Consider the following 11,281-nt stretch of genomic DNA (forward strand, 5'->3'; position numbering starts at 1 on the left):
ATGTCGGTATATAAGTCGCTCAAATACAATTAGGTATGAATGGCTCGGTTTGAGTTAGTTGCAGTTGACCCTGCACATTGCGACCTATCATGTTTTTGCGATAGGGTGACGTATTTCACAACTTCCTGTGTTACACAAACTCTGTGATGACCAAATTTGCCTTCACTCCTCCCATAGGGTGACGGATTTCACAACTTTCTACAGATGAACAATGTTGCCTCCACCCCTCCCATAGGGTGACGGATGTCACAACTTCCTGTGTACACAAACTGATGACGTATTTCACACAAAAATGGCGCTGCCCATGGTCAACCTCAAAACTATCCGTATAGAATGGGGGCGTCCTCGCCCCCATAATTAAAAGCGCATTCCTTTTTGTGAAAACAGTTCGGCTCACCCTCTCAGATCTTATCGGGCTTTGACATTGGATAAGAGCATACCCCCACTTTGACATGTACAACAAATCAACGGCCTGCCTGCTTGCTGAAAATGGTTGGAATTATGTATCTGAAATTAAGAAATTATTTCATCAAGCAATCTCACTGGGCACAAAGAGCACCAAGGCTATTCATTGTGGGTATGTGACCACGTGGAAGAAGGGTCTAATCCATGTAAAAACCCGCCACGGAAACTTGTATGCCATCATCTCGGCAGAGCTGGCGAACTTTATCACGGAGAGAGATATATGTGTTTAGTACACTCTTACTGCAATGTGTGTGTGTGAGTGTGTGTGTGTGTGTGTGTGTGTGTGTGTGTGTATGTGTACGTGCGTGTGTGTGTATGTGTGTGTGTGCGTGTGTGTGTGTGTGTGTGTGTGCGTGCGTACGTGTGTGTGTGTGTGTGTGTGTGTGTGCGTGCGTGCGTGCGTGCGTGCGTGCGTGCGTGTGTGTGTGTGTGTGTGCGTGTGTGGGTGTGTGTGTGGCTGGTGTGTGTGTGTGTGTTTGTGTGTGTGTGTGGCTGGTGTGTGTGTGTGTGTGTGTGGCTGGTGTGTGTTTGTGTGTGTGTGTGTGGCTGGTGTATGTGTGTGTGTTTGTGTGTTTGTTTGTGTTGACATTTTGATTTTTAAAGGAAAATTAACAATGGTTTATTCGTTTAGTCTCTAACAAGCAAAGCAGGTAACAAACGTACACAAACACGTACGCGCGCTCACGCACACACACAGAGCGTGACTGTTTTGAGATATGTCTTCTTCTCCTCCTCCAGTTGCCATTGCCGCCGTCATCTTTGTTAAATCTTGTTGTGGATCTTGTCGTCGTGGTCGTCGTGGTCGTTGTTGTTGTCGTCGTCGTTGTTGTTGTTGTTGATGCTGTTGTTGTTGTTGTTGTTGTTGTTGTTGTTGTTGTTGTTGTTGTTGTTGTTGTCGTCGTCGTTGTCGTCGTCGTTGTTGTTGTTGTTGAATGCATACCTACCAAGCATGCTGAACCAGCTCTTGTTCATTACAGTGTGTTCTGCCGAGCGTGGGGCATGCACTAAGCAACACTGTTCTTGCATGGATTGACGTTTTTCTGTCCCGCTGTGAACGCAAGTTGCGAATCGATCTTTGGGGATTAGATACACTGTATCTCTCTGTCTAGGTGCAGGGAGTCCTTCGACGTTTGGTGTTGGAAACGGATGTAACTTCCAGCGACATGAAGCAAGATGGTACTAGTCTTGAATACTGTAGAATAAGGTTTCGTTCATTTAATAGAAGAAATGGTTGCTTTTGTAAATGTTTTTTGTTTTGTTTAACATTCAGTCAAGTAATGACTGAATGTTTTAACGTGAGCGGAGAGCGAGGTTTGTCTCCCGATGTATGTGTGCATGTGTGTGTGTCTGTGTGCATGTGCGTGTGTATGTGTGTGTGTGTGTGTGTGTGTGTGTGTGTGTGTGTGTGTGTGTGTGTGTGTGTGTGTTTTGTTGTGTTTGATTGAACAATGGGCTTGAAATTAAGAAAACCGTCAAATAGCGACTGTCTTGGTTTTTTTGAAGAAGACACATAACATTATCATTTCTATGTTCCTTATCTTTTGCTGATTCCAAAAATATATAGTTTATGGTGTTTGGCGATAAAATGAAGAAATCCCTTAAAAGGAAATATAATGCTTCCAGCCTGTACTGATTGTACACTCTGTAAGTTCGGCCGATCAAGACAAACGAACGTCATAATTATGAAGTCTGGAACACGCAATGACGTCATATTGAAAGGCTTGAGAATATGACATCACCTTGCGACTTTCTTTCCCCCAAACACAGAACAGATTTTGCTTCAAGCTTATGTTTGTCTTCTCATAACTCTCTCTCTCTCTCTCTCTCTCTCTCTCTCTCTCTCTCTCTCTCTCTCCCCCTCTCTCTCTCTCTCTCTCTCTCTCTCTCTCTCTCTCTCTCTCTCTCTCTCTCTCTCTCTCTCTCTCTCGCTCTCTCTCTCCCCTTGTTTGATAAAGACAGTTATAGAGAACCGGGCGTATTTCAGTGCAATCGCTTGACTGAATGGTTAATCACGCCTCGGGGTTTTTGTTTGTCATTGTAAAAACCAAACCACTGGTTAGACAATAAAACCATCCGTCCAGCCATCCATCTCTCTGTCTCTTTGTCTCTCTCTCTCTATATTTATGTTATATATATTGGCCGGAACTCGCACAAGCTGTGTCCCCTAGATATCGGAGTTATCCCCCCCCCTCCAGTTAAAGCTGCTAAATCGAATTGGAAATAAGGGGGGGGGGGGGGAGGGGGGTTACAAAGTTATAGAGTCGGGAGGAAAAACTAGGGTCCGTCGGAGGACTCGAAACATAAATGTTCATTCATGTAAAGTTTTGATTTGCGATTTCGCACAGGGGTAATCACATTGTAGATTGCACACTCGTGTCTTTTTACACGAAACAATGATATCTCGTTATCAGACAAGGTGACACAAAGGGTTGTTGGTGGCCGCTGAATGCAATCCCAGATTTTGTAGAAGGAAAACGAAATATGCGATAGCCTATTTGACCGATAAAGTGATCTTAAAGTTTGAAGGTTATCTGACTATTGTTTTCTCGAGATCTGCGAATCCGACGGCCGAATACAGTGAAGATAAAATTTACAAGTCATTGCGTGAGCAAAAAAAAAAAGAAAGATTTTTTTAATTGTTTAATTTTTTAGAGGGATGATCACATCAACACGTAACAACGTGAGAGACTTCATGTGAACGGTGTAGATTCCTTGGACTGATATGTGAATAACCTCTTGCGTTTTAATAAATTTGCATGAGGAGATTCAGATCACTTTCAGGGCTGATGTTTGGGCCTGTAGTTCTGTTTACCAACTTCTCTCGTTTAGCTAAACCACAAGCGAATGATCTATACCTGTGGCTCAACAAAATCCACCAGAGATGTGAAACGTAGACTAATGTTAAACAGGGGCGGATCCAGGGGGGTGTTTCCGGTGTTTCCGGAAACCCCCCTTAGCCTTAAAAAAGAAACAAGTCGCGTAAGGCGAAATTACTACATTTAGTCAAGCTGTCGAACTCACAGAATAACACTGAACGTAGTCGGCCGCTAGTGCAAAAGGCAGTGAAAGTGACGAGCCTGTTTGGTGCGGTAGCGATTGCGCTGTGCTTCATAGCACGCTTTACTGTACCTCTCTTCGTTTTAACTTTCTGAGCGTGTTTTTAATCCAAACATATCATATCTATATGTTTTTGGAATCAGGAACCGACAAGGAATAAGATGAAATAGTTTTTAAAACGATTTCGGAAATTTAATTTTGATCATAATTTTTATATTTTTAATTTTCAGAGCTTGTTTTTAATCCAAATATAACATATGTATATGTTTTTGGAATCAGAACATGACGAAGAATAAGATGAAATTGTTTTTGGATCGTTTAATAAAAAATTGTTTTTAATTACAAGTTTCCGATTTTTAATGACCAAACTCACTCATTAGTTTTTAAGCCACCAAGCTGAAATGCAATACCAAACCCAGGCCTTTGTCGAAGATTGCTTTGCCAAAATTTCAATCAATTTAATTGAAAAATGAGGGTGTGACAGTGCCGCCTCAACTTTTACAAAAAGCCGGATATGACGTCATCAAAGGTATTTATCGAAAAAAATAAAAAATATCCGGGGATATCATACCCAGAAACTCTCATGTCAAATTTCATCAAGATCGGCCCAGTAGTTTAGTCTGAATCGCTCTACACACACACACAGACAGACAGACAGACAGACAGACACACATACACCACGACCCTCGTCTCGATTCCCCCCTCGATGTTAAAATATTTAGTCAAAACTTGACTAAATATAAAAAGGAAAAATAAATAAATTTGAAAATAAAGAAAAACTGATGGCTCAGATTGTACCAGATTTCCTATTTTGCTTGCTTTTTATCAAACTTTCCCAGGGGGGGGGGGGGGGGACATGCTCCCGGACCCCTCTAGTAGCCGCCTTTGTCTTGAAAGTGACGGTTTTGGGAAGTAGTTGGGTAATTTGTTGGCTCAGGTTGCACCAGATCGGTCAATTGTCCTTGATTTGATCCAAATTTGTCTTCTTAAATTTACTTTTTGGAAGGTGTATTAGGATAAGTATCTTGCCTCAGATTGCACCAGATTGCTACATTTTCCTAGTTTTTATCAACATTTTCCGGGGGGTGGGGGGGCATGCCCCCGAAACCCACCTAGGAGGTTCAAATGCTTCGAGCCCTAAAATTTTCCCTAAAAGAAATTTGGAACCCCCCCCCCCCTTCAAAATGAAGTGATCCGCCCCAGTTAAAGAGATGTTTTGAGTTGAAAAGTCATTCTCCTTCATTTTCTCTGACAATAACCAACACTTGAGGTACACTCTTGTCACAGTAGGGAGTGGGAGTACAAGAATGACACAGCTGGTAGGCCATGTAAGTCAACTTCACTTCAGTTGACCACGTCAAACATAAACTGTGAACCGTCGAATTTTTTTTCTTTTTTAGGCATAAAATGGTCCAGCAGATGTCGGAAACACTGGGCTGCGTGATACACTCTGTTTATCTAGAACATTTTTTGGGATTTATTTGTTTGACGAATCGCATTATAAGAGTCACAATTTTCCTTCGAACGAGGATCTATTTCTTTAGTGTCAGTAGTTAGACAAAGTTTGTCAACTTCAATGTTTCTTTCTTTATTCATTTCATTTTTTTCTTGGCGGGGTGTGTGTGTGTGTGTGTGTGTGTGTGTGTGTGTGTGTGTGTGTGTGTGTGTGTGTGTGTGTGTGTGTGTGTGTGTGTGTGGGTTTACGTTCGGAGGGGTGACTTAAATCTTATATGCAGGGCAGGGCGGGGATGTAGCTCAGTCGGTAGCGCGCTGGATTTGTATCCAGTTGGCCGCTGTCAGCGTGAGTTCGTCCCCACGTTCGGCGAGAGATTTATTTCTCAGAGTCAACTTTGTGTGCAGACTCTCCTCGGTGTCCGAACACCCCCGTGAGTACACGCAAGCACAAGACCAAGTGCGCACGAAAAAGATCCTGTAATCCATGTCAGAGTTCGGTGGGTTATAGAAACACGAAAATACCCAGCATGCTTCCTCCGAAAGCGGCGTATGGCTGCCTAAATGGCGGGGTAAAAACGGTCATACACGTAAAAGCCGTGGGAGTTTCAGCCCATGAACGAACAAACAAACAATATGCAGGGCAGTTGCGAATTGCAAAAAATATTACAGCAGCTTGAGAGAACAACTTTGGCAATTTAGAAGCATTTGCATCTAACTACTAATTTAATCAAAGCTTGTATTATCGGTCTGTTGTAATATGTGTTGGTGTCATGATCACAAACTAGCTGACAAGCTATCAATTGTCCAAAACTGATGTTACCATCCGTTTATGTCAGCAGTACGTCATGTGTTTTTATTGGAAGGCCATTTGGTGTGCACAGATGTTAGTGATTCGTGCGTGTGATCAATTATTTTAATCAGGAACCTAATCACACAAAAAAACAGCACAGTAAAATAAGGATGGAAAATAAAGAAAGAGAGAGAGAGAGAGAGAGAGAGAGAGAGAGAGAGAGAGAGAGAGAGAGAGAGAGAGAGAGAGAGAGAGAGAGAGAGAGAGAGAGAGAGAGAGACAGACAGACAGAGAGAGAGAGAGAGAGAGAGAGGCAGAGAGAGGCAGAGAGACTGAGTGAGAGAGAGAGAGAGAGAGAGAGAGAGGCAGAGAGAGAGAGAGAGAGAGAGAGACAGACAGAGAGAGAGAGAGGGATTCGGATTCGGATGGTTTATTCACATAGGCCATTGCCCCTAGTAAGCACTGAAGGGGTGTGAACAAAAGCAAAAACATTGAATCATTTTTACATTCAGTAGACTCAAAACAGTGCATATTTTTCTCAAAAGTGGATAACAGATACATCAATGCAACCATCAACATACGAAATTACGATAACAGTGTTTCTCGCATCTTAAATGCTTTATACAAATACAAACATAAATTTGAAAGGACAGACGAGACTTACCTGGTAAGGTGAAGGCTGGACCTGATTTAGTAGAGGTACACAGACTGCGACGGCTGTTCTAATGATTAGAGAGGACGCATGCGCAACCAATCACCTTTCAGATAACAATATGTTACAAAGTCAAACACATGTTTTGAAATAATTTAGTGCCCTAATTTTATCCCAAATGCGGAGGGAATTACAGTCTCACTTAAGGGTGGGATTAGAACAGCCGTCGCAGTCTGTGTACCTCTACTAAATCAGGTCCAGCCTTCACCTTACCAGGTAAGCCTCGTCTGTCCTTTCAATTTAGTCTCGGTACACAGACTAGACGGCAATTTCTAATGATTTTTTAGAGATTGCCTTTGTGACATATTGCTCAACCTCCAATACAATTTTATATTACATAGAAACTCACCCTAAGCCTTGCAGAAATATGAGTCCAACAGAGACTGCCCCAAATTTACGGTCGCTGCTTTGTGGTAGAAACGTGAAAACGTGGACTCGCTGCTCCAACCTGCAGCTTTGAGGATAACATCCATGGGGACCCCCCGTGATGCTGCAGCTGACGTACTTGCTGCCCGTGTGCTGTGTGCACCAAATACTTGGGTGTCCACATTAGCTCGTGTGAGAACGTCTCTCATCCACCGAGCCAAGGTGTCCTTGCTGATGGGTTTGTAGGGTTTTTGATAGCTCAAAAGCAGTTTGTCTTCGCATCCCCGAAACTCCTTAGTTCTTCGAAGATATTCTTTGAGTACAGACACAATACACAAAGCCTTGTTCTGTGGAAAGGCTAAAAATTCCAGCGGTGCTAAGTGTTTTCCTTTGCGGGAATGTTTTAGCAATACATTCAAATAAAACACACATTTTGAGTTGGAAAGATGCATTGAATTCACAGACAGACTGTGAAGAGTTTGGCATCTTTGCGCAGATAACAGTGCCAAAAGCATTACAAGTTTGTATGACAATTCCTTCAGTGTTATTTGTTCATGTGGATAGTACAATTCCAAATGCTCCAGCACAACATCCACATTCCATGTGGACGCATATTTAGGAAAAGCGGGTCGAAGTTCAAACACACCTTTCACAAACCGTTTCACTAAACAGTGTTCACCAAATTGAGGACATCCTGCAATGTCTAAGTAACAAGATAGAGCCGATCTGGCCGCACAAATGGCACTATAGCCAAGTCCTGCCCTGAACAGTGTTGCTAGAAAGTTGATCGCATCATTCACAGTCGGCGAAACGGTATGTATACCTCTCCTGCACGCATAGCTTTTCCATTTTGCGATATAGGACGCGTAAACTTTCCTAGTTCCCTCTCTCCATGACGAAAAGATGATATTTGAAGCTTGTGCCGAAAGTCCTGACATTCGATATCTGATCCTGAGACTTCGCAAATGATCAACCTTAAGGACTTTCTCAGTCTGTGTTTTTCCTGAAGATTTGAGGGCATGACTAGCAGATTTTCCCTTGCTGACACAAGCACCGGATTGTTTATCAACATCTTTGCCAGTTTTGGATACCACGGTTGACTGGGCCAGTCTGGAACTACTACAACTCCCGTAGCTTTTTCTTTGTTGATTTTGTGCAGCATGCTGGCAATAACACAAAAGGGTGGAAAAGCATAAAAACGTTTATTAGACCATGATAGAGTGAAAGCATTCACCGCTACAGCTTCTGGATCTGGTCTAAATGATACATATTGAGGGAATTTACAGTTTATCCTTGACGCAAACAAATCTATTTCTGGTTTAGCACCTAGAATATCCAGAGCACTTGTTAAAATGTCAGTCTTCACGGCCCATTCTGTATCTAGATTGTGTACTCTAGATTCTTCATCTGCTTCTACATTTTCTATCCCTGGTATGTATGCCGATGAAACCCAAATGCCTCGCATAATGCAAAATGACCAGATTTCCTTAGCAACTGCATTGCATGTTACCGAAATGGACCCCATTTTGTCAACACATGCAATGGCTGTAATATTGTCCATCATAAGCCTGAGATGAATGTTAGTTTTGTCCCTAGCAAAGGTTTGCAAAGACAGCAGTGCAGCTTTCAATTCCAGAATATTGATGTGCTGCTGTGCTTCTTGTTGATTCCATAGTCCACCTGTTCTACCTTGACTACACGAACAACCCCAGCCTTTCTTTGATGCATCAGTGAACATTATGAAATCTGGGTCACCATGATCAGTGTCCACATCATTAACAGATGACATGATATTCTCCCTCCACCATAACATTTCGGTTTTGGCTTCGGCAGAGAACTCCACAGAGGAGTCATAATCATTATTGTTTTGCTTCAAAGCAGCAATTTTATCGTGTTCCATGCATCTGTACCAGAGAGGACCAAATTTCACCGCCTGAAAAGCAGACACTACTTGCCCAATGAACTTTGCGAGTGTTCTTACTGTGGCATACCCCTGATGTAACAGCTCAGTGGCTAGTTTATGTATCCTTTCCTTCCTCTCTGTTGTTAAAGTGACTGTCATGTCCTCTGAATCAATTTCAACCCCAAGATATCTTATTTTATGGGAAGGTATCAAAACAGATTTCACCGGATGCACAACAAATCCTAATTTTTCCAGAAGAGACAATGACTCTTTTACATTTTGCACACATTCTTTTTCAGAATCTCCAAAAAGTAATGTATCATCAATGAAGATTGTTGAAAGAAATCCTAGTCTATGTAACTGGGCCATGACTGGTTTCAGTAACTTTGTGAACAAACGTGGGCAGGGTGCTAGTCCGTTTGGACATGCAGTGAAAACAAATACTTCTCCTTTCCAGAGAAACTTCAAATATTTCTGAGATGCTTTATTTACCGGCACTGAAAAATAAGCATCTTTGAGATCCAAAGAACAGAAGAAGCAATTTCTGGTGACTAGCTCCAAAGCTGTCTTCAGTGTTTCCATTTTGAAATGCTGATAAATCATGTTTTCATTCAAATCTCTCAGATTTAAAATTAATCTCCATGTATTATTCTTTTTTGGTCTCACAAAAATTGGAGACAGAAAATCATCCTCCGAGTGATCTGTTTTTCTTATCACCCCTTTTTGTAGAAGTTCGACAATTTCTGAATCAATTGCTGTTGTCTGTTCTTTGGAAAAATTATAGTTTTGAGGATTTTTTCTCTGTACAGGGGTCTCTGTGAAATCAATGTTTATCCCTTGTACCATTTCTAAAATATCCTTATCTATTGAGACTTCCTTCCAAGAGGAAAGGCAGTAACGAATTTGACCTGCTTGAAAATGATCTGCTTGTTCCTGTAATCTATTTTTAATGTTTTCAACTTCATCATAAAACTCCCTCACCTCTTTGTCTTTGCACACATCGGGAGTTTTTGAAACTTCTGTGTCTACTGTTTTCCTCTGAATTTTCCGAATCCCCGATTCTGACCTCTCCCCCGAGCTCTGGGACTGAAAGACTGCCCTCGTTGATTTCCGTATGTGTTCCCTTGACCTAAAAAAGGCCTACCACCGTGCCCCTTGCGCTGGTATGGTTGGAAACGATTGTTGTAGCTTGAAGTGTGCGGAGTTTTCATCTTGTAATTCTCCTTAGCACCTTTGATCGCTTTCTCGATATCCCCGCCAAAAAGCATGTCCCGACTCGGGAGATTTTCGTTTGTGCAAATAGCTGCCATGTCCTTTGGCAGAACGCGAGCTAATTGGTATTTACGGCGGATGCTGAGCTCTTGCTGCGCTGTTCCCAACAGACAGATAACATCACCACACGCGGACAACATCCCATTCAGTTCTGCCCTGAACTTCGTACTCTCTACTGTCACGGTACTACTGCTGTTGTCAGTGCACCCCTCTTTTGTGAAGGTGTGAAGTTTGCTTGTTGCCGTAACAAGTGCTGCGGTTGATTTAGAAATCAGCTTCTGTACATTGAGCAGTCGCGTGTCATTTTGTCTTGCACCTCTGTCGAGGTTTGCTTTCCCTATCACCTCCTCATTAAGGATAGGAGCCTTTATTTCCACACAGTTTGCCGGAATAAGGATACTTTCCATCTTGTCCTTGAGCTTTTGGTCTGGTAATTTGACAGTGAATCTGCTTTTAGTGATGTTTGCGAGCTTCTCATCCACTACACCACCTATTTTCTCTTCAACTTCCAAGTCTGCCTCCATCGCAGCAAAAATATCATCAAGCTGATCCGCTGACTGAGCTGATGCTTTGACACAAAAATCAAATTCTGATTCTGTTGAAACCTCTGCCACAGAACCTCTGCCGGGGTCAACAATTGCTTCATTTTTCTTCACTTTTTCCACGGTAGCACCGCTGGAACAATCTCCGATAGAAACACCGGTAGCACCGCATAAAACGGAGAAAGACTGATCGCCAAGATCACTGTTTTCAGATTGATTTTCATCATCACCATTGTTACAAAAGAGATCGTCATATTTCGATTCCAGAGATTTCAGTTTATCCAAAAATGGACTCATGATCGACCCCATCAAATCACGCACAGTTTCCACCATTTCATTGTTAATGTTTTGTCCACCACTTGTACTAGCAGACTCCGCATCCTTTTTTGCTGCGGAATCCGCCATCTTCAAAAAATAGAAACCGGCGAGCGTCCGGCGTGAAATGTAATCATGAAAAATCAGTTCTCACCTTGACTCATCCGAGCTAATGACATCGTCCTCACGAAACAAAACACTCTGAGGCACACATCACAAAGAAAAAAGTTCACCCAACACATTATAATCCAAATGAATAATCCATTTCTATGAGCACTGAAACTTTCTGAAAGCTTCCTGGTAACGCGCGAAACCAAAAGTGATTGGTTGCGCATGCGTCCTCTCTAATCATTAGAAATTGCCGTCTAGTCTGTGTACCGAGACTAAATCACGTATAGTTTTTT

At 42.3% G+C, this 11,281-nt stretch overlaps 1 protein-coding gene across 1 annotated transcript; it reads right to left on the minus strand.

Moving 5' to 3' along the window:
• Positions 1-7,321: 7,321 nt before the first annotated feature.
• Positions 7,322-11,251, minus strand: LOC138971324 (uncharacterized). Its single transcript, XM_070344044.1, has 2 exons — positions 9,730-11,251; positions 7,322-8,008 (listed from the first exon to the last, which is right to left on the minus strand). Exon 1 carries the CDS (start codon positions 10,965-10,967, stop codon positions 9,774-9,776), a length of 1,194 nt encoding a protein of 397 aa, XP_070200145.1. The 5' UTR covers positions 10,968-11,251; the 3' UTR covers positions 7,322-8,008; positions 9,730-9,773.
• Between the last annotated feature and the right edge of the window lie 30 nt (positions 11,252-11,281).

Source organism: Littorina saxatilis, linkage group LG7 (genome assembly GCF_037325665.1).
Source record: "Littorina saxatilis isolate snail1 linkage group LG7, US_GU_Lsax_2.0, whole genome shotgun sequence".
NCBI classification, from domain to species: Eukaryota; Metazoa; Mollusca; class Gastropoda; order Littorinimorpha; family Littorinidae; genus Littorina; species Littorina saxatilis.